At 52.6% G+C, this 22645-nt stretch overlaps 1 protein-coding gene across 1 annotated transcript in view; it reads left to right on the top strand.

The window, feature by feature from the left end:
• The window catches only part of ZSWIM5 (zinc finger SWIM-type containing 5), a 99458-nt gene that overhangs the window by 69559 nt on the left and 7254 nt on the right, over nucleotides 1–22645 (top strand). Inside the window, exons 3-10 of the mRNA XM_062622933.1 lie at nucleotides 8461–8609; nucleotides 9287–9437; nucleotides 15071–15250; nucleotides 17606–17782; nucleotides 20125–20271; nucleotides 21218–21355; nucleotides 21815–22075; nucleotides 22480–22615. Of these exons, the coding sequence (XP_062478917.1) occupies nucleotides 8461–8609; nucleotides 9287–9437; nucleotides 15071–15250; nucleotides 17606–17782; nucleotides 20125–20271; nucleotides 21218–21355; nucleotides 21815–22075; nucleotides 22480–22615 (1339 nt within the window). The remainder of the gene's footprint in view (nucleotides 1–8460; nucleotides 8610–9286; nucleotides 9438–15070; nucleotides 15251–17605; nucleotides 17783–20124; nucleotides 20272–21217; nucleotides 21356–21814; nucleotides 22076–22479; nucleotides 22616–22645) is intronic.

Raw genomic sequence — 22645 nt, 5'->3', positions numbered from 1 at the left:
TGATGTTAATATATGGGTGCTGCAACCACATGGGTGTTGGCCATGCATCTCCATTCTGCCTCTGTTCTTCTTTGTGTTTATCTGTCAAACACTGGCTTCAACAGGCAAGAAAAGGCAGAGCAGACAGGCTGGCGGTGCACAAGACAGCTCAGAATAGGATGGAGAAGCCAAGGGTGGAGGAAGGAGGCTCATTTAGTCCACAGCACAGAAGGACGTGGTGCTGGAGGTGCACTGGGGATGTGGCTCCTCCAGTGTGCAGGGACACGTCAGCCCAGCCCTGCACATGTCTAAGTCAGATGCGGCTGAGCTGGTGGTAGATAAAGCTTTAATCTCCATGGGCATTAATTTGTCCATAATAAATGAGTGCCACTGTCCTGACCTGCTGTACAAAGGTGGCAGAGATGTGTGCTGGGTCTTTGTGTTTGAAAGATGCTTATGACTTCTTCCCCTGGGAAGCACTGGCTGGGGGATGGTGCCCATCCCAGCCCTGCTTCAGTTGCCCAGTGGCCCAGGAGGTGTCCCAGGCTCCCTGGGGCTCCCTTCATCAGCTCAAACTGGGCACCCTGGCTGTGTCTTTCAAGGAGCCCAGGAGCTGAGGTTGCCCGGGGTCTGCAACAATGAGCCGCTCCCCACTGCGCCTGTCCCACCAGCTGTGGAACGGAGATAATAAACACTTATCTGCCAAGGCAGGGCGTTGTGAGGATTAACACATGCCTCTTAAGTGCTCTGAAGATGAAAAGTCCCATATGCAGCCTAAAATAGGGTCTGAACTGGTTGAATCCACATGTAGAGGTGAGGCCAGGGGTCCACCTCCACCACAGGGGTGATGGCAGCTCTGATCTTGGATATTTTCCCCTCCCTCTATCTGGTTGTTCCTGCTCCTACCTTGTGAGAGGCTTTTGTCTCCCCCGCTGGCCCACATCTGCTGCGTGTGTGGTTGTGCTCTAAATTACTGGCTTTTGGGGGCGGTTCCTCATTTTTTGTCATTAAAAAAGAATGAGGAGTTGTGGTACTGCGAGAATCTGGTGAGGTCTGTTCCCTCCCTGAGCTGATCCACTGAAGCTGAGGTTGGGCAAGATCCCTTCTTGGCCATTGTTTGAGGCTGCTTTCTCCTAAGCAGATTGAAGAAAAGCCTTTAAGGCTCTGAATATTTATTGCTCTGGAGTCAGCAAAAGGCTGGCGAGTGAGTCTTACAAAGATACAGATGTTGGCTCCGGTTCAATATCTGCCTCTTGTTTTTATGAGTGGCTTTAAAAAACACAGCAAAAATTCTCTGTCCCATCACATACGTGCAAATTCACCCACTCCAGCATGTGATTTTGAGCCAACAGAGACACTGTTGACTTACCCAGCAGAAGGTAGCACCTATCCCACACCCATGTGGCTGCCTGGCTGGGGGCACAAGTGAGTAAATGCCTCTGCAAGCAGGGCAACAGCCTCATCTCATCCTAGGGGAGGATCCAGATCAACCTTAGGATGATGAAATGATCTTAAGATGATCTTAAGGTGATCTGAGAATCATAGATGTTGCACCCTGTGAAAAGGAAGGCTTAAGAACCCTTCACATTCAGGTTCAGAGCGATGTTGTCCAGGACTTCGGCTCTCAATCCTGAAGAGTGGTTTAAGCTTTGCCCTCCTTGGCCTGCCGATGAAGCCCAGCTGCAGTGCAAGTACATCACAGAGCTACTTGAGCAGTGATCTCAGGGTGAGGAGTAAGCCCCACGTGTGTGGGGCTGCATATAAGAGAGCAATTTTGGGGTTCCTGTTGAAAGGGATCCAGATTTTTCTCCCATGTTGCCCTTCCCAGTTGTGGTTCCTGCAGGATTGCTGATCCTGGGATTTGAAATTCTTCAAGGTACACTTTGCATAGAGCTTTATGGACTTATGTGTGCATTTCTTGTCTGTGTCTAGTTCAGACCCTTGGGGTCACACCTTTGTTCACCTTGAGGTTAAAGTCAAAGTGGATTTTGGCTGCCCAACCTCTGCAGCCCAAACAGTAACCCAGTGTGTGCATTGGACACCTGAGGTTATTACCCCTTGTAGCAAGAACAGCCTCTCAAGAAGTTTCCCCCACCCCATTTCTTATGAGGAGAGGTCTGTTGAACTTCAGATCAGCATCAGGTCCTCCCCGCCTGCCTTTAGTCACCCAAAGAGCTGCTCCTTCCACGTCGATGGTGAGCACGTGTGACAGAGGAGCTGATTCTGCACTCAGGAGTGCTCCAGGCTGGCTGGGGAATGCCCCTTGTGCAAGGAGATTGTCTGGTTGTGTAAAATGAGGCTTTTCAGGGCTGCTCCTTCTCCCCCTGCAGAGCCTGAACGGCAAAGAAAATCACAGGCCATTGTCTGGCACGCTCGTCTCGGGGCGTCAGAGCTTTGTTCCTTGCAGGAGTCTGTAGCCGCGGGCTGTGCGCCGCATGCCGATCTTCCCGGCTGCCTTCCTAGAAGGAAATGCAAACTATCCAGTAATGATGGAGCCCTGGAGCGCAGCCAAGGAGCGCGCGTGTTCTCGAAGGATTCAATCCGAGCGCAGCGCTCTAGGTGTGCCTGCCGCTCTGCTCCCCACTTGACCTCTGCCTGCTTAAGTGGGTCACATTTCTGCTCTCACAGCCGGCTGCAAAGGGCAGCGTGCTCGCAGCGAGAGCGTCTCACGTGTCTGACACCTCCGCGTCTGAAGTGGGAGCTGGAGTGAGGACACCAGGGTGGGTTTCAGTGCTGCTGCGTCCCCTCGCCGAGTGTGTCCCTGCTTGGGGACAAAGCCAGTGGCAGGACTGTGCGGCACGGAGCAAGGCTGTCATTGCACCGCTGAATGTGACTCGCGGCTGCCTGGCCTTTCGTGCTGGGGTCCTGCAACTAGAGAGCTTGGATCCAACAGCCAGGCCTGCAATGGAGTGAGGAGCATCCCTTGGTACCCTGCTCATTCCACTCTTCCGAGAGCATCAGCTCAGGGTTTGCATTGGTTTGCCCTTGGGACAACCTGGCCTTGGGGAAATGCAAGCTGAGAAAGTGGCTCGGGCCACTGGCCATGGTGGGATGTGCTGGGGTAAGTGCAGCTTTGCCACTGGGGTGTTCCATGCTCTGCTACCGTGAAACATGGGAAGAGTGTCTCTTTCTGAGGTGCAAACGAGGAGCAGAGGGTGGTTGCTTCGGTGCGGTAAAGTATTGCAGAGAGGGCCAGGAGGTGTTGGAGAAGGCAAGGCTGTGAAAAAGAGCTGGAATGGGAATTGTAGGCAGAGAGGGGAATTTGGGGGCCAAAAGCAAGCAGTGTGGAGGAGGGGGAGCTCAGAAGCAGCAGTGAGGCCTGATAGCAACGCTGGGTTTGCTGCTCTCATTGCATGTATCCAACACCCGTTAGCAGCGAGTGCTCAGGGTCCAAGCCATCCAGCAGACCTGGGAGGTTGCATTCATCTCTTTTTGTGTTGTGGCACAGCTTGTAGGGAATGAATTGAGTTTATTTTAAGAGAAAGACAGGATCAGTGTGGGGTGTGCAGAAGAAAGCTGCTCTCAGAAACATCCTTTGAGCCTGTGATTGGGATGTGCTGGGACTTTGGAGGCAAATGTTAGATTATTCCTGAGGGCAGAAGCCGTCTGTGGCCAAGGAAGGAGAGGAGGCTGATGGAAACCACTGCAGGGCCAGAGACAGTGGTCATTAAAATCTTTAATTAGAAGCTTAAAGACAGGAGCGGCAGCTCTGATGACTGCGGGCCCAGAAGATTTGGGGCTTAGAGGTATCCGTTGTGTATCCTTAGTGAAGTCTGTCCCTTCCTTCCATGGGTAAGGAACAGGAGGATTTGGCAGCCCTGGTGTTTGCAGCTTGGTAACTCGCTCTGCTTGAGCAGCATGGCAGGGAGAGCTGCTGCCTTCAGCCCAGGAGATGTGGTCAGGGCAGTCTGTCTGCCCCATGGAAATGCCAGGGGGTCACACAGTGTCTGTGACACTCAGCTGATGCTATCAAAAGGCTTGGGATACTCTTCTCAGGCAGAAGTGGGAAGAGCCACAAAACCTCTGCTGTTTGCAGTGCAAGAGCAGCTCCCTCCGAGGCCAAGCCAGTGGAGAGTCAGTGTGAATCACCAAGGGGCCTCTGTGGTCCTGCAGGACCTTCCTCAGAGCCTCCTTGGAGGAGAGGACTCTTGGTGGGAATGGCTGCTCAGGATTTGTTATGGGAAAACCAGATCTGCTTATGCAAAAGCCTTAAGGAGCCCTCTGCTTCCTCTTTTTGCTTTTATCCCAGATGTATTCGTGACCACCTTAAGCCCTTCCTTCAGTTCCTGGACTAATACTGTCCTTCACTTGTTGGTCCATCTTGCTCTTACGCACAGCAGGTTGTCTGTGTGGAAAGTCCCTGCCTGCTTACCCTGTCACACTGTGCCAGGGCTGATGTTTGAGGTGTCCTCAGGCAGTCTTTAACTTTGAGATCATCCCACAACAGCATCTGGAGGGCAGCACCAGTAAATCTGTTTGAAGTTCTGCCTGCCCACTGGGGATGAGAAGAAGGTCAGGTCTCCAGGGGATTCTTGTTCCTGGTTGCTGAGCTGATGTGAATGTAAGGGAAAACAACACACCTGAGTGCTGGAAGTAAAGTCTCAATTGGCAGCTCTTCCCCCTTGTCTTGCAGAGCTACTGGGGTTACTGAATTACCCCAGACCATATGTGTGATGCTTGAGAAGTTGGCTTCCAGCTTGACAAGCTGGACCCAACACTGGTATCAGCTGGACCAGAGAACTCCTGGCCACCATGGGAGCTGGTCTGGCTTCATTTGCCCCATGGCTGTGAGATGGGTGTGAATCTTCAGGCTGCCCTGGAGGCTCCATCCAACTTGCCTCCCCTTGAAAACGAACCAGGAGCTTTGGCGGAGCTTGACTCCTGGCTTCGCTGCTATTTTTAATCCCTTGTTGTTAGAGTTCATTTCCTTTCTGGTGCCTGGTTATTTTCTCTCTGAGGTTTTCTGCTGTTTGTTTATTTGCTCATGTCCTTCCCACCCCCTGCCCGGAGCTGTTCCTTCATGTCTGTTTTCTCTCTGGACGCCAGAGAGGCAGCCGGGAGGCATTCAGCAGCACCACCACGTGCAGTCATGAGATGGCCCTTGTGAACTGCTACCACGACGGTCAGCCCTGCTCCGGGCTCTGTGGCTCAACCGGCTGGCAGAGCCCTCCTCGACACCAGCAACCATAGGACCAGCATGGCCAGATACTGAGCAACCAGTGTGTTCTGGGCACAGTCAGCTGGGATGACTGTGAGGGAGATGCCAGGGTGGCCACCTGCATCCCTGGATTGCTTTTACCATCAGCTCCAGGCACTAGATAATTACCGTTTTTCCTTTGTGTCACCATCCTGGTGAGATGCTCTAGGAGTGCTTCCCATGCTGCCTAGCTGATGTATCTTTCCCTTCTTGGTTTTGGGATCTTGCATTCAGGATGTGCCAATGCTTTGGCATGACCCATGAGGTCCCACCACCTCCTCAGCCCTGGAAACTTGCTGCTTTCCAGTCTGGGAGCACATTTTGCTTCCTTCATGGTGGGCAGCTAATTTCTAAGCAAAGCACTGAATTTTCCATGCCTGGCTTCGTTCTGCTTTCTAATTTGTAGATTTTTCCAGTCCTTATTTCTTAGTCTTTGTATCCGCCTGGAGAAGTCTGGCTTGGCTGTCAAACAGTTAAATCCTGAGCCCACAGTGAGGGGGAGGCCTGCTTGGAGTGTGATGGATTGCATTTTTATCTCTGTTTCTACAGCCAGTGTAAATGGGCTGGTGAAACACTCTTTCCACTCAAGATGTGCAATGGTGTTCCCTTAAATCTGAATCCGGCAGGACCAAGATCCAACGCATCTGAAACAGGGCTCTTTGGAGCAGGAATGCTGCTATATGAGAAATGTGTTACGCAGGCACTGGGCTGTTTTACATGCCGTTCCCTGCTCCTTTGGAGCCGAGACATGGAATCACTCATCGGCTGCGTCACAGCATGCTGCTGCCGAAGCCCCCACGGTGTGAGCATTGGCAAGGGGAAGTGGACAAATCCTGCCATTAATATTTAAACCCAGCACAAATCCCGTTGTTTGCTCTTAAATGTTTATCCAGCTCCCCAGCGTAATTGGGCAGCCCGTTATCTGCTGGGTTGCGTTGCACATGTGGGAATCTGCTATTACAACCCTCTCCCTGTATCTTTTATAGGAGAACAGAATGCATTTACAAGCAAATTTAGGTTTTATTTGGAGGCGTGTTGCTAATTTGGCTGCGGCCCGAACCCCAACGTGCGAAGTGCTCAATGTGTTGCGTGGGATGAGGAGGTTTTATTTAGCTGCACGCTTCTTTCCTCGCTGCTTGGGCTTTCCATCACTCACGCTATGTGTGAGCGGCGAGCGCCAAGGGTAGCCCTGGGAACCCCAGAGAAACGCAGCCACATTTTGCATCCTGCTAACTCCGACACCTTTATGTGTCACATCGGCCTCCACGAGGGACGGAGGATGAGCTGAGCTTCAGTGGGATGTGTCACCCCAGGCATCCACACCCTCCTGGTCCTTATACATGCAGGCAGGTGACCCTATAGAGGCAGTAAAGATGGTTTGGCTGGTCTGGATAGCTGCAGCTGGGAATGGTGGGGAGGAGGATATTAAGAGGTGATCGTCTGGGATACTTCAGCGATGGGGCTGGATAAGCACTCGTGGTAGACGGATTACTCATTGGTTCCTGATAGGGGATAATCACTGGCTTGTCTGCTCTTTATCTGTGAGATAAGGATGGGGTTGGAGGAGGGAAGCAAAAAGGCACAGAAAAGCTGAGATGACCAGGATGGACTATCCCTGATGTTGTGCTCCCTCGTGGCTTATCGAAGGGCTTTGCCACCAGCACCAGGGGAGCAGGATCAGGGCACATGCAGGGCTGTAAGGTGAAAGCCTTTGTGCTTGTCCAGGGGCTGTGATTTCCTTTCTGCTGCTTCAGCTCCCACCCCAATTATGTGGTTGTGTTGTCTATAAATTATTCTGCAGAGGGAGGAGCAGCATCCTGTCCTTTCAGCACGGTGCAGGCTGTGCCTAGAGCTTGCTGGAACCGCTCTTGGGCAGCGACTGTTAGCAGAAATTAAAGGAGTTTTGTAAAGGACATTACATACAAATAGCTGTATCTTAGCAGGTCAGGAGCATTCTCAGCCTTTGCCGGAGGAGCAGAACCCTTCGGGTTGATATCCTCTCATTTACAAGCTGAGAAGAGACAGTTGCCTGGCTGAGCAGGCATCCTGGAGCTTGATTTCCATGAATTGCGTTTGAGCTCCTGGTTGCAGGGAGCTGGGGTGTGCGCAGCATCCAGAGCTTTCACCAGATGAAAGCAATGTCTGCTCCCAAACCAGATCCCGGTTGAATGGGAAGACATCATTAAGGTTTAATTGGGAATGTGTCAGCTACAGCATCCCTTGGCTGTCTGTGCAGCACCTTGCTTTTCCTGTGCTGACCCTCTTCCTCTCTCGAGAAGGAGATGAGAGAAGCAAACCAAAGTGGAGTGGAGCATCCTCCAGCCATATCAGTCCCTGCTTGGCACTGGTTTTCCCTGAGGAGTTTCTGCAGAGCAGGACTCAAAAGCAAGGATCCAAAAAGCTGAACTTCTGTTCCCTTTTATACTCCTGGCTGCTCGCTGGATCTGTGCTGCTGTCTGCCCCGTGAGCCCGAGAAGCTGGGGCAATGCTGGGAAGTAGGGCAGAGCTCGGGAGGGGAAATGGGAATTGAAAGGGGCAAGGCAAGGGGAGGTGGATTCAAGCTGTTGTTTAAAGCACTTGTGGGGTTTCCTCTGCTGTTTTTTTTTGTTCTCTGGAAGGTGAAATGCAGGCTGTGTGTGAACACAAGTGTGTGTCTGCCAAAGGCCCTGCTCTGGTTACAGTTTGCTCTTTGAAGGAGTATTGATCCTTTGCTCTTTCCAGCAGAGGGTCTCTCCCAGACAGGTACACTGATGCACAGGGATGTGTCCCCTGTCCTGAAGCAAATGGGGGGGGCAGGACGAGGTGTTTAACCCAGAGCTCTGGAGCCCCAGTGCAGTGGTGCCTTTGTTAGATTGTTCCTAACGTGTGGAAGGGCTTGCAGGAATTGGAGCTTTACTGATGCTTAAACAAACCAGTGATGTGAAGCAGGAGAAGCACCCTGGGCAATCCCTGGAGTCAGGGAGCACTCTGGGCACTGCAGCTGCATTGCCTGCACCCCTGGGGCTTTGACCTGCACTAGCTCAGCCTCGCTTCACGTGGGGTGCAGAGGGAGAAGGGCTGGCATTAACCCTGTGGTCAGGATCCTTCCTGATGGCTGAGCAGTGGAAGGAGAGCGTGATGCTGCCAGCTGGGGCTCACTGCCTGGAACCTGGTTGGTTTTCCCACACCTCAGCTGATAAAATAGAAGTGGGTCCATATATAATAGAGGCAGGTCCACTTCTTGCTGGTGGGACTGCTGCTCTAAACACATTTGTCTCTTTTCTCCTCCCTCCCCTTGCCCCCAGGCGCTCCTGACCCCACTGCTGGGGCCAGCATTGACGACGAGAACTGCTGGCACTTGGACGAGGAACAAGTCCGAGAGCAGGTGAAGCTGTTCCTATCTCAGGGAGGGTACTACGGCTCGGGGAAGCAGCTCAACTCCATGTTTGCCAAGGTGAGGAGGAGCCCGCTGCTCTCTCCCCTCTCCGCTCGGCGTGTCACGTAGCCGGCAGCTCGCCGGCTGCCCTGGCAGGGTGCCCGTCACAGCTGGGAATCTCTGCTCCAGTGCCTTCTTGCCTGGTCACGGAGCAGGCAGTTGTAATCCAGGCTCTGGGTCAGGCCTGGGTTGTCTCACCCGCTCTCCTGGCAGGTCCTTTCCTCCCTCGCCATGGGCTTGCCGTGATCCCTGTGCGAGGAAGGGCTTTTCCCCATCTCGCCATCAGCATGGTGGAGGGAAGGCCAACCCTGCAGAGCAAACAGAGACACGCAGAGGTGGCACCAGCCTGCGGGCTCTTCCCTTTCTTTGCAGAAGGGCCTTGTTTTCATTTTCTTGATTGCTTGGTCCTCTTCACAGCCTACGCTGTGGCTGCTACACAGCTGAATTCCAACCAGCCACGTCACAGCCATTGCATGAGTATTATAATGTATGACTATACTTGGAAGTGGATGATCTTAAGGTCCTTTCCAACCCAAACCACTCTATGATTCTATGATTATACATATATGTATATATTGACAGTCTGGACCCCAATTCTGAGGGAACCGTGGGTTGCCAGCCAGGTGACGATGTCTTAAACATCTCTGAGGGATCATGGTTTGTCTCACAAAAGACCTTCACTCTGTCCTTTCCAGGTCCGGGAGATGCTGCGCATGAGGGACTCCAACGGGGCCAGGATGCTGACGTTGATAACGGAGCAGTTCATGGCTGATCCTCGGCTCTCCCTCTGGAGGCAGCAGGGAACAGGCATAACGGAGAAGTGCCGGCAGCTCTGGGATGAGCTGGGTAAGGGTCACCACCTTGCAGAGAGCAGCAGCAGGGTTGCCTGGGCTGCTGGGCCAGCAGACATCATCCCAGAGGCCTTAAGGCTCTTTTTGGTGGGGCAGAGGCCCTGAGAGATGGCAGGAGCTAACTCTGTCCCTTGCTGGGGAAATACTTGTGGGACAGCTGGATCAGGCTCAAACTACACAGTTCAACACCTTAAACCAGCCCCTCTCCTGCAAAGGGGTCAAGGATCATCATCTGTGTGTAAAACATGGCTGGTCCCATACTTGCAGCAGCCTGGTGCTTGGGGTGCTGCCCTGAAGCTTTGGCAAGGGAGGACACAGGGGCTGGTGAGCTCCAAAGGCTGGATGTAGCCGGGACATGGAAGTGCTGTTCCTGGAGGAGGAAAGGCAGGTTCTCGATGCTCATCCAGTCTAACAGATTTCTGCCTGCTCTGGTGCACATTTCCAGGGTAAGGGGGTAGGATGGCCAGCACAGGGCCTGGCTTGAAGGGAAATGCAATTCTGGGTAGTTCTACCCAAGCACCTTAGACACCGGCTTAGCTGGCTGACACTGTGATATCATTAGAATGAAACATTTAGATGATGTGGGCCCAGGGAGGTTGGTTGTGTGGTGGAGTTAACCCAGCAGTTCTGCTAACTTGGGATAACACATCTTGTTATGGCTATGACTTGTGCCATAGTGAATTTGAGCTTATGTGCTGCCTGCTGGTAGGAGGTGCTGTGTAAGGACAAGGGCTCATAGGTTGGTACCAAAGGGATGTTGTAGAGCTGGAAGAAGTATGAAAGTGGTCCAGGGTCTTGAGCAGCTGAAACTGCAGCTGGGATCCCAGATCCTCCTACCAAGTGCCCAATGAATGCAGACATAGCTGTGAGACTGGAGAGCCTGGCCAAACAATGCAGACAAGGGCCAAGCAGGGGTGGGATGTCTTGCTTCTGTGTGAAGTTCTCTGGATGGAAATAACCATACCAGCTCTGGAGAGCTCATCTGTGCTTGCTTGCCAAGAAGATATTTCCAGGATTTTGGGACGCTGCAGCTAGATGTTTGGATATGCGAGAATCCTGAAGACATGGCCAAATCCACCAAGCCAGACTTTCCACATGGAAAAAAGCAAACACATCGGTGAAATGTGGATGGATGGGTGTCAGGGCAGGCCTGGACACAGGAAACAATTCACCCAGATCATTTGGTCAGGTTTCAAACCCACCCTCCAAGCCGAGGGCCCTCCCTCTCTGCACACAGGAGGCAGGAATGGTTGGGTTTCAGTCTCAGCCATGCAGGGACCACATTGATGTGCTTGGTTTTGGTTGACAGAGTGGGAGGAGGTGACAGCATGTCCCCGTCAGCAGATGGCAAGGTGGCCAAGGAACGTCAGGGCTCTACCAAGGCTGGATCAGTGTGACAGCAGGTGAAGCATGGTGCCAGCCAATGTACGTCAGATCAAGCGGCTCGCCTGGCATAGGAAAGGCATGCAGGAGGGTCTGGACATCTCTGTGCTGAAGAGAAGCCCCTGCAGAGGACACAGTGATGGTCCAAGAAGTGGCTCCAGGGCAGGATGTGCATGGACTGTACTCAAAAGTAGGCATTGTTCCCTCCATTATACAGAAGCCTTTTGGATTTAGCCTTGGGCAGCATTTGCTGCAGGTGCAGATCATCCCACTGAATCATAGTTTGGGTTGGAAGGGACCTTCAAAGCTCATCTAGTCCAACCCCCTGCAATGAGCAGGAGCAGCTTCAACTAGATCAGGTTGCTCAGAACCACATCCAGCCTGGCCTTGAATGTCTCCAGGGATGGGGCATCCACCACCTCTGTGGGCAGCCGGTGCCAGTGTTTTACCACCCTCATTGTAAAGAATTTTTTCCTCACATCCAGCCTGAATCTCCTCTTTTAGTTTAAAACCATCACTCTCATCGTATCGCAACAGGCTCTGCTAAAAAGTCTCTCCCCATCTTTCCTATAGTTTTTTTTTAAGTACTGAAAGGCTGCAATAAGCTCTCCCTGCAGTCTTCTTTTCTCCAGGCTGAACAACCCCAATTCTCTCTCAGCCTTTCCTCATAGGAGAGATGCTCCATTCCTCTGATCATTTTCATGGCCTCCTCTGGACCCTCTGCAGCAGCTCCATGTGTTTCCCGTATTGAGGGCTCCAGAGCTGGATGCGGTACTCCAGGTGGGGTCTCACCAGAGCAGAGGAGAGGGGCAGAATCACCTCCCTTGACTTGATGGTGTCACAGAGGGACCAGACCTGCAGCGAGTTGAGGTGTGCACCAGTAATAACCATTAGCAATGCAGAAAGATGTCCCAAGCCATCACTGGATGGGTAACAGTAGCTGGGGCACGTGGGGCAGTGAAGGCATGTTGTCCAACTGCCTGTGGGCTGCAGATGCCAAAGCTGCCTGGCGTTGCTGCTGCTGCTGCCAAGAGGAGGGATTAGGGGCCTGTTGCTAGCTGCTGCGGGAAGCCCCGGCACAGCCCGTGTTCCCCTGCCACGTGGAAGAGAAAAACGGGCCTCACAGAAGTGATTTTGGGCACGTGTTTAATAATTAATCATCGATTTTAGCAAAGGCTGTATCACAGACTTGCGTGGGATTGGAGGAAGATCAGCCCTAAAGAAGATTGTGGATTTATGCTGGGGAAAATGTAAAGGATTTTGCAGGATTTCAGAGTTTTAAAAGGGTGGGAAAAAAAATAAAAGGAATTAAATCAATAAAAATGGCATCGTTTGCTCGTGCTTGTGCTGCCAACTGAGCATCTACTGCCCCGTCTGCTGGGGAGCCAAAGGAAAGACCTGCTGCATGGAGAGCTCTGCGGCGTGGGAGCATTTGCCCTGGCGCATTAGTACTTACGATTAAAGCCTAATTACAGAAAATAGACGAAAAACCAGCTGAAGTGCAGCCTGACCTTAATCTGCCCGCAGACGGGTTTATTTATCTCGGCCACTTGTTTACAGTGGGGAATTTCAGCAGATTAAGCCGGGGAGCGACCCTGTGGGAAACAGGAGAGTTTCTTTGATGGTTTGGAAACTCGGGCGCGGGATCGGGAGCGCATGGCCTCTCCGGGGCTGGCAGCCGGGACCGCTGGGCTGGGAAGGCTCCGACCTGCCCACCCCCCCCCTCCACCTTGTCCCTGCACCCAGCCCCGTCATCAAAAAGCATTTTTGTTTAGAGGCTTAGCTTAATCGTGATCTGCCGCTTTGTTCCGTGCTTAACCTCCTGCCATCGGAAAGTTCACATGAAGGTTTCTGCAGCATGTGAACAGACGCAGCCTGACCCAGCCTGGCTTGGGACAGGAGTCACTTGTGCTGTCAGCTGATGTCACTTGACCATAGGGCTCAGAAAACCCCTCTTTTCCATCTCTCAGATAACAGCTGTGGCCGAGACAGATGCGAATCTCTCCTGCCTCCTTGTCCCCACCTCCCTGCCACAGCTTCCCGTCGGCAGGAGAGCCCAGGGGCACAGTGTTTTGACAGGCAAGGGATGCCTCAGAGGGCTCCCAAAAATAGGCTGCAAAGTCATGAGGCTTCCGAGGATCATACCTTAGCCGAGCTGTGGGAGCCAACAATCCAGTGGGCGCATCCGATTCCTGTGGGTGGCAGTTTTATGCCCTCGGGGTGGCAGTGAGCAGGCGCCCACTGCTCAGCCAAGGGATGGCATCCATAGCCTTAAGGAAGACTCATTTTCTGGTGCTATGACCTAATTTAGTCAAAGACGCCGTGTCCATGCAGCCTCTATGGAGCCTGCAGGAGCCTGGAGTGTGACATAGACCCGCACTGGGAAGAATGGGCCCTGAAGGCCCCTGAAGAGATAGACCTTCTCTTGTGCTTGTATTAATCACTGATACTGCAGCTCAGAAGTCTCATTCCTCCTCGTTCATCAGAAAGGAGTGGGGTTTCAATGGGGTTTCCTGGAAGCAGCAGAGCTGAGATGTGGATGGAGCTGGACCATGCAAGGGCTGCTTTGTGTATCTGCTGATCTTCAGTGCCTGTGGTTGCTTTTTGCGTTCCTGGGTGCAATGCTGCTGCCACCATCTGTGTTGTGACACCGTGATGTCTCTTCTGCCAAGCCAAGCCATTCCAAGGAGCTGGAGCACGGCCTCTAAGCCTTATTAATGGTTTGAAGCAAAGATGTCCACAAGTCGCAACCATCAGAGGACCCAGGAGATGCACCCCGAAAGCACCACCAAAGCTCAGCTGTAACCCAGAGAAGCAGGGAGTGAAGCTGGATGAGGACATCACTGCTCAGCCTGGTTCTGCCTCACATCTGCCTGTGTCAGAGGTGCAGCCTCGCTCGGAGCTGTTTGGCTCAACTCATGGCTGTGCAGCTGGGAGCTGCCTCACAAAACAGTGAGGGAGGGAGGTGGTTTGGGCACGTGGAGGAATCCCATCGCCAGCAGCAGAGCCATATCGGGTCATGTTGTCCTGCTGCTGGCTGTCATTTTGGGATGGGAACATTGGCTCTGGGAGTGATGGAGAGGTGGGGGAGAGCAGCTGGCTGGGTGGGGAGGAGGAAGATGCTCCAGGTCTCTGCTGGGCCTATGGAGGAGAAGCAGGAGAGGGTGTTTCTGTGGCAGGCTAGGCTGTCCTGTGTGTGTGGCAGGCTCCAGTGTGGGCAGAGAGAGGAGCAGCGCAGGCTGCTCAGCCCAGGGGGATCCCTGGGGACATTGCGCAGCTATCCCCCCCCACAGGGCCGGCCCAAGGGAGGGGACATGCTGCACGCTGGCAGCCTTGCAGGGAGGTTTGGGCAGAAACGCCATTAGCTAAAGGGCAGTTCCTGATTTTGTACTTATTTAGGTTGTCGCAGCCCTTTTCAGAGCAGTGGGTGACCCAGGAGAGTCAGCAAGGCTCAGCTCACAGCACCAGCGTCAGCCCTGTCTTGTGAAAGGAAGAGCTGGATCTTGATGACAACAGATGACCTTGGGGCTGGGTTTGCCTGTCACGCAGCAGACAGCATCATCAGGCCTGTGAGGTCTCATGACAGGGGTGTCAGCATGGGTGTCCTGCTGATGGGCACCTCTGCTTGTGAGATTGAAGGGCTCACACCTCGGAGGGTTCTTGCCTGCATGACATCAAGCCAAGTTCCAGGTTCCTCTGCAGGCTCTGGGGGTTATTTGGGATTAAAAAAAAAGAAAAAGGAAAGGAAAGGAAAAAAAAAAGGGAAGAAAATACACCAAATCGCCTTTTTAAATAGTTGAATGCAAATGTCCTGAAGAACAATGGCAGATGAAATAGCATTCGGAGCGGGCTTTAAAGCACTTGGAACGTGGGTAGGATCAAAATCAGGTTAGTCTTTGGAGATAGAGACTCTGCAGCTTGCCAGAGTGTTTTTAAGCATGCTTTGATGTGTAGTTCAAACACTAGATTTGTCCTGGCAGACAGAAGCACTCACAAATTCATACACAGCCGCTCTCTCCTTCCCTCCTCCCCACTGTCCCCCATCTCAGGAGATTATAATTTAGCTTCATTATGGAGGAGTTTTACTGTATTTAAGAGCTGTGTAAATCCCCCTCCTGGGTCCGTGCATTATGCTGAAATGAGTTTACGAGCACCAACAAAACCTTGCGGGCTCTTGAGGCAGCAGAAGAGCTTTGCCCCGTGGGTTCGGTGGTGGCACCTCCTTGATTCCTTGGCTTTGTTTAGGGGCCCTGTGGGTGTGCGTGGTGTTAAACCCGCACTGCAAGCTGGAAGAGAAGTCCTGCTGGCTCCGGCAGCTGCGCAAGTGGGGCGAGATGGATGTGTGTCCCCTGGAAGATGGCAATTACGGTAACGAGCTTCCCAACATCACCAATGCGCTCACGCAGAGCTCTGGTCACAGCCAAGGTGAGTCCGGGCAGGGAGTGGAAATGCAGGCAGGGGTTAGGTCTGGGTCACAACTCACCCCAAAGTCAAGAGACATCAGTTCACCTGTGATGATGTGTCTGGGAGTCATGGGAATGTGAAACGTGTCTTGGAAATGTTTGGGTCTTTGCTGCATCTTGGTGAAGTTGCCTCTATTTTGAGCATCAAATTAGAGGCAGTTCTAAAGCAATTTGACTTTGGGGGAGTTTAGACCCCTATGGTCTGGTTTGGGTATGCAGTTCTACAGAAAACCTGTGCTGCTTGAGTTGGAGGGGAGCTGAGCTTGGAAGCCCTGGCTGTAATGTGGGAGTGAAGAGTTGGAGATGATGCACAGCCCTTTCTCAACCCTTGAGCCTTGCTTATGGGCTGTGATTCAGGTGGTAGATAAGCCATTAGCCAGGAATGTTAAATGCAGTTCATGTGCAGAGCTCAAACGAAACAATGTAGTTATGGGGTTGTTCCTTCATGCCAAAGTATTTCCTCAACCCCTGACAGAGCATTTGATCCCTTTAAATTTAACCACTTGTCCACTTTACACAACAGGAAGAGGGGAAATGAACTGAAAATTAACTGCTCTTACTGTACCTCCATCTGCTGTGCTGTAATTACTCTCTGGTGTGTTATGTGTGGCAAAAGTGGGAAGAGGAGAGGATGGCAGCTATGCCAGGAAGGAAACTTCACTCTCCTGGGTGGGATTAGGCCCATAGCAGGGGTTCAGGCGGGTGGCCATCCTGCCAACCCAGCCACAGCCAGGACCCCGTGTCCCTGTGTGTCTCCCTGTGCGCATCCTTTGGGAGCAGCTTAAATTAAACCTGGCCTTGCTCCATGTCCTGTGCCAGCCCTGGGACTCCCCCCTGGTGTTCCCAGCTCCACCAAGGATTCGCTGTGGTATTCGGGGCAGGTTGCCGGGGCTGAGCAGGTCACTTTATTTAGACAAGCAGGGAGTTTCCAAATCATGGGCCGAGGACATCCCTGTGTCTCTATGCTCCTGTGTCTCCAAGCAGGGGACTGAGAGCAGGATGGATCCTGGAGGTGTCCCGGGGTTAATGTTTGTGTGTATGCAAATACTGCTGCAGATTGCTGCCAGCCTCTTTTATTGCTGAAGGAGAACAGCTGATTCCTGAAATCCTTCCTGGTGAAGTGAGCAGGCTTAGTTCTCTACCTAGCAGCACCTGGTTAATTTCTCTCCACCTTGGGGTGCCTAGAGCATTCAGCCTAATTGCTTGTTGCCATCGTTTCCTTAGTGTGTTTATCCAGCCTCCCTGGATCAGCTTTGAGCAGTGCCTTTTGTTTTTCACTCTTGAATGCTTTTAACTTGGCCTGTCTTGTGGGTTTCAGGACCTAACATTCATCATTGCACCTCCTTTAGGGCTTCCAGTTTTGCAGCCTGCCGGCTGTGTTTGGCTTTCATGATCCGATGTGGCTGGAGCAATAGCAGGATTGCTCCAGACAGGCCTTTTCCTCCTGACAGACCACTTGTCTGATCTGTCTGGACAGTGTGAAATGGTTGTCCAGCATTTGATAGCTTCAAAAACATCAGTGAAGTTACAGAGCAGCTCTGCAGAGGAGCAGACATCTACTGCAGAGCAACAGTGGGCTTTCAGACGATGCCATCTCCTCCCTTCCAGCCCTCTCACACAGCCTGCAGATGTTGCTAGAATGTGATGGATCCCCCCATTGCCAGGAGACAGATGAGACACACTCATGTAGTTCCCTTCATGGCTTCATGGAATCCCAGACTGGTTTGGGTTGGAAGGCACCTTACAGCTCATCCAGTTCCAACCCCCTGCCACAGGCAGGGACACCTTCCACTAGACCAGGTTGCTTAAAGCCTCATCAAACCTGATCTGGGTCACTGTGCTTTAATGAAGCTGGGAGACTGTGCTGGAGCAGAAGAGTGATGCAAGGCAATAACGCTGAGGAAGCCCAGTCCTGACTCTTAGCACTGAGTGTCACAGGGGTGGGAAGGCACTGCCACATTTCAAGGCGTCAGCCTCGTATGTGACTGGGGATTATCACTGGAAAGCAAACAGATGGGCAGTCCTGCCTCTTTTCGCACCTCTCTGATCAAGGCAGCTATTCTAGCAAGTTACTTTGCAGTGCTGTCTAAGGAGACAGCAGTCTCCATCAGATGGGATGGGCAGCAGAGATATCTAAAGGCAATCTGTCGCAGTGCAGGAGCCAGAGCCCCTGTGCTCAGCTAGCAGTGTCTGGGGTGGGAGCCGGTGGGGCTTTGTTCTCATTGTAAAGACACTTCTGTGCCCAGGGGGTCATGTCTGGAGGCAGGAACAGGCTGCCCCTGCCCCACCAAGGCACTGATTGCTTTTCTCTTTGCAGACTCGTTGGCCAGGCCCAGACGAACCGTGTTCACGCGGGCGATCGAGGGCTGTGACCTGCACTGGCAGGACAGCCACTTGCAGCGCATCATCAGCAGTGACTTCTACGTGTCTCCCTCCTACCAGCGGGAGGGTGAGAGCCTCCTCTTCAACTCCCAGGGGCAGCCACTGTGGCTGGGTGAGCATCCAAACCTTGCATGGCCTGGGTGGGTAGATGCTAGTGGAGGAGAGCCACCCAAAGCACCAAAAAAGCTTTGGTACCCTGGCTCTTTGAAAGCTTCTGCATCCTAGATTGAAATTACCTCCCTGGCCCTTAGCCTGAGGATAGGGCGAGCAGAAGAGCTTGATGCTTTCCCACACGCCAGCCACAGTCCTTGCAGCAAGTCCCACATCTTTACAGTCTGGGTTCCCCTTGGGCAGCTTGGACCAGGTTCATCGTGTTCTCTTTCATCCTCCCAATATTAGCTGTCCCCATGCTAGCTCTCACTGTTTCCAGTGCAGCAGGGCTGGACAATTAAGTCCTTGAAAGTTGTCTGGAGGGCACAGCTGTATCCTCTGGATTTTTTCTTCCCTGCTCTCACTCTCTCTTTAGTCTTCCCTCAAAGGCAATTAGCAGAGTACAATTAAGCCTTGTATGTGTAAGGCATCCTGTACCAGTTAAGCCCAGTACCCTCCTGTGTTGTAGACCTTTAGGCCATGTACCTCAATCCACACAACTTCTCTACTGCAAAGTCATGACCCTGGGTAGATACGCAGACCCTCAACAGCTACATGGCTGGGATGAGAACAAGTGAGATGAAGGGCTTGTGAGTGCTTGGTGTAGCTGTCAGTCCTCAGACTGACCCCAAAATGGGAAATGCAGGCCCCCAGACCTCTATAAGATTGGATGCCTCATCCCTACAGCCTAAGAGGTGAATATATGGACATGGGGCTACTCAGAACCCATCACTGCACTGTCATCTGCTCCAGCAGCCAGGGTCTGCCATCACCCAGCCAAAGGGGAGAGAGTATTTAAAGTCATCCAGAGATGTGGTTTCTGCAGCAGCTGGCTCTAAGTTGCTAGTAAGGCCAGGAGATAAGTTAAAAAGGACACGTGTGAAGGCTGCTGGTAGCACTGCTGCTAGCTTAGCTGGAGCAGGAGAGGACACTTCTACTCTGGGAAGAGTTCTGTGTAGCTGCAGGCAGCAGGTTTCCTCCCTGCACAGCTGTAGGTAGCAGTGGTAGGTTAGTGCTTCCATGGACTCCATCTAGCAGGGATGTGGAGTCCCCAGCTGCCCTGTCCCTAGCATAATATGGGCTCTGCTGAGCCCTTTGGCCCAGTTGGTTGGTGCGTGTTATTTTTCTGATGTATTTGCTGGGATTTTGGGCTCTGGCTTTCTTGGCACCCCTTCAGGGACTCGGTGCTGGGAGAGGAGTGTGATTCGTCAGCAACTTCAGTGATGAATTCAGCGAGAAGCTGAATATTCCATCCGTTTAGCAAATGAATAGAGGGAGCAACAAGAAGCTCTTTTACAGATGTGTCTGTTCTGAAACCTCTTCCTCGTGTATTTCTTGCGGGTGACCTTTGGGATGTGGAAACCCCCTTTGTGGGGGTGGTTGTCTGCATTTCCAGAGCTTTCTGAGTTCTTCCAGGAATAGAAATTATCCCTTTACCACAATTTTAGATCTTCATGTTTGCCTTCCCCCGCTCCCTAAACCCCCCCCCCCCAGCCTTGCTAGGACGTTTTGCAAGAAAATGGGATTTTCACTGCTTGTTATGCAGCATGTCATGTCATCTGCTCCTGCTAATTTCTCACTCAGTCATAATCCTCCTCACAGTTGCTTGAGATTTCAGGTGAGCAGTGAGCAGCAGGAGCAGATGAATTCCTAAGCAATTTGAGTTGGGGGGGGGGGGTCATGCAACTGTTCCTAATAATAAAACACCAGGTAGGAGGGCTGCAGAAGAGACGGGGTGTCTGCAGAGCGTGCCCCATGGAGGTGTTAAGGAAGCAGTTCAAAACATCACCTCCAATCTGCCAGTGCCCCCAGCGCAGGGCTGGATGCACAGCCGTCACCTGTGCCGTGAGAGCTGGGAGAGGTGTTGGATGAGACGCCAGGAAGTGTTTGGGTGCACAGCAGTGAGAGAAATCACCATAAGCCATGTGGATTTTAGGAGAAATGAACGGCAGGGTTGTCACAACCTGGGTTCGGAGCCATCATATTGCAGCAGTGGTGTGTTGGAAATGCTTCCATTAGATAAGGTTTGTGGAGGTGGGGATTTAGGCACTGACGTAGCTGCTGTGGGTTGAACATGGTAGGAGTCCTTTTAGTATTCCTGGTAGGTATCCCTGCCAGGAGGAAGGAGAAAGGGATGAATTCAAGACAAGGAGCAGGAGTTTAGCAGGGGCTTGGGGAAGATCAGAAGAAGAAAATGCCCTGAAGCCTGATGCTAGCAGGTTTTCACCCCTGATCAGGACCATTCTATGAATTTCTGTGCCCCTGTGGCTCAGCCATGCCCCTGTGTTTGTCCTTGCCTTGCAGAACACGTCCCAACCGCCTGCGCTCGGGTGGATGCCCTGCGCTCCCATGGCTATCCCAGAGAAGCTCTCCGACTAACTGTTGCCATAATCAACACCCTGCGACTGCAGCAGCAAAGGCAGCTGGAGATATATAAGCACCAGAAGAAAGGTATGAGTGGAGCTCTGGGAGAAGTGTCTCACGAGGTCTGGCTGGAGTGTCTCAGCTGGTTGAAAATGTCTTCTCCACCTCGGAGAGAAGTGCTGCCCCATCCAGAGCAGCAGAGGTTGATGTTGGGCACTGCTGTATGATATTACTCACACCCTAGAAAGGCAAACTGATGCATCTGGTTGCTTGAGCCAACGCATTGGTACCCACATGCTAAGGACAGAGGGGCCCATGTGCTGTCTTTAGGCTGCTGGAGTAGGGATGTTCGTGTTCCCACTGTCGCTGTGACTTGTTGCCTATAAGGATTGCACAGGCAAGTGATGCCTGCATTAAAGAGGAGCTGCTTGTCTGCAGAGCTGCAGTAACTGGCTGCGAGTGTTACCTCCACCTTGCATTTGCTGAATAAATTGTTCCAGGAGGTAAGCCCAGTGTTTCTCCTATTGCAATTGCAGTTGGCAGGGAGCTGGGGTCAGTTACTGCAGTACTGCTGGGGATCAGTGACTTCTGAACCTTGGCAGCTTGAGAACATCAAAAGATGGAGCCTTTGAGACTCACTGGGAATCTTTGTCGTCTCCAGAGAGATTTCTGCTTGTGTTTCCAAAACATTCAGGCTACCATTGCAAAGGAGTCCATAACTCTGACTTTATAAACTCCATCTTGGGTCTCTGCAGTCCCTCATGTCCTCCTGGTACAGATAACAAGCCATTGCACCTTAAGGGGCCTTAGGAGCATGTTTTATTGTTGGGTGCCTGCTCCTTCTGATGTCTGGCAGTGTGCATGGTGGCTGCTCCTTGCCCTTGTGAACTACCATGCCAGAGTTGGCCCTGAAGGTCCCTAAGTCCAGGCTATGGGATAAGAAAAGGCCGCTCTGGTCTCAGGGACTCCTGTGGGTGCAGAACCTGTCTTTAAATTCCTCACTCTTACAGTCTTTCTGTTCCATGTTTTACAGAGCTGCTGCAGCGAGGAGCGACAACCATCACTAACTTGGAGGGCTGGGTAGGCCACCCACTGAACCCCATCGGCTGCCTCTTTCTCACCCTGACCGAAGCTTGTAGATTAGAAGAGGAAAACTGCCTTGAAATTTCAGGTACCCAGTGCTCCTCCTGGCTCCTTCCTGGTGGCTGCTGCTGAACTGAGCCTGGGGGGCAGACCCTGGGCTAGGACTGGGACTCAGGGCTCCTGGGCTCTGAATCCCCCCCTCTCTGTGCCTTTGCAGGAGCAGTGAGGACAAGAGCTGCAGTGCTGAGAGCAGGAGTTAGTGGCCCTGAGGGTTTGCAGCCAAAGCAGAGCAGGAGGGCAGCTTAGCAGAGCTGGCCCAAGGCATGCTGGGCCATGGGAAGGCTCTGGTGTCAGATCCCGTTGCACATCTCAGGTCTTCTGCATCTCCTAGTGAGAGCAGGAAGGAGGGTGAAGCCCACATCTCCCACAGGGAGCTTTTATCCATCATGGATGACTGAAGGCAGGCAGCAGAGAGGTGTGGGTCTTTGCTTCTGAAGTTGAGAGGTTTTTCTCTCTAACCCTGCTGCATCTCTTTCCCCTCTTCCAGATGCTGGGGACTCCAAACCACCAGTGTATCAACACGTGCCCGTTGCGACCAGCAGCCAAGACAGTGGCGAGTCCTACCTGTCCCTGGCCTTAGAGGTGGCCCTGATGGGGATGGGTCAGCAGAGAGTGATGCCTGAAGGTCTCTACGCCCAGGATAAGGTGTGCCGCAATGAGGAGCAGATCATTGCCCGGCTGCAGGACCTGGAGCTGGACCCCGTGCTGGTGCAGACCTTGCGGAAGCAGTGCATCTTGCTGCTGGAAGGTGGGGGCTTGGTCCATCCCGATGGCTTCTGTGTCTTAACTGAGTATTGGTAACACCTCCAGAGTGCCCTTTTATACCTGGCTGACCCCATCCTGGCTTCTGAAGGTGAGGCGCTGAGTCTGTAGGATGGTTGCTCTGCCCCATCATCTGGCAAAGCAAGGGTTTGCTGACATCCCTTGAGTGATACCACCTCAGAGGCAGGATGGAGAAGGGTGCTAAGCCCAGGACCTTGGTTTTTGAGGGATTTTGACCTGAAAAAAAAGAAAAGAGCAGCTCTTTGCCCTGGGTCCAGCTTGAGTAATGCACCAGCTGCTGAGCAGATCCTCAAAGCTTTGGAGCAGTGCAAACCCCAGACACAGATGCTGCTGTGCTAGTTATGGCTGATGGGCTCTGCTTCTGCCTAGGTGGTCCCTTCAGCGGCTTGGGAGAAGTCATCCACCGTGAGAGCGTCCCCATGCACACCTTTGCCAAATACCTGTTCTCTGCCCTGCTGCCCCACGATGCAGACCTGGCATACAAGCTGGCTTTGCGGGCCATGAGGTTGGTGCATGTTTGATTCTATCTCTGCCC

Source organism: Pezoporus occidentalis, unplaced genomic scaffold (assembly GCF_034315485.1).
Source record: "Pezoporus occidentalis ecotype Australia unplaced genomic scaffold, CSIRO_AGI_Poc_V1 ctg25, whole genome shotgun sequence".
NCBI classification, from domain to species: domain Eukaryota; kingdom Metazoa; phylum Chordata; class Aves; order Psittaciformes; family Psittacidae; genus Pezoporus; species Pezoporus occidentalis.
The sequence above is the reverse complement of the archived record's forward strand: the minus strand, read 5'-3'. Positions and strand labels throughout refer to the sequence as shown.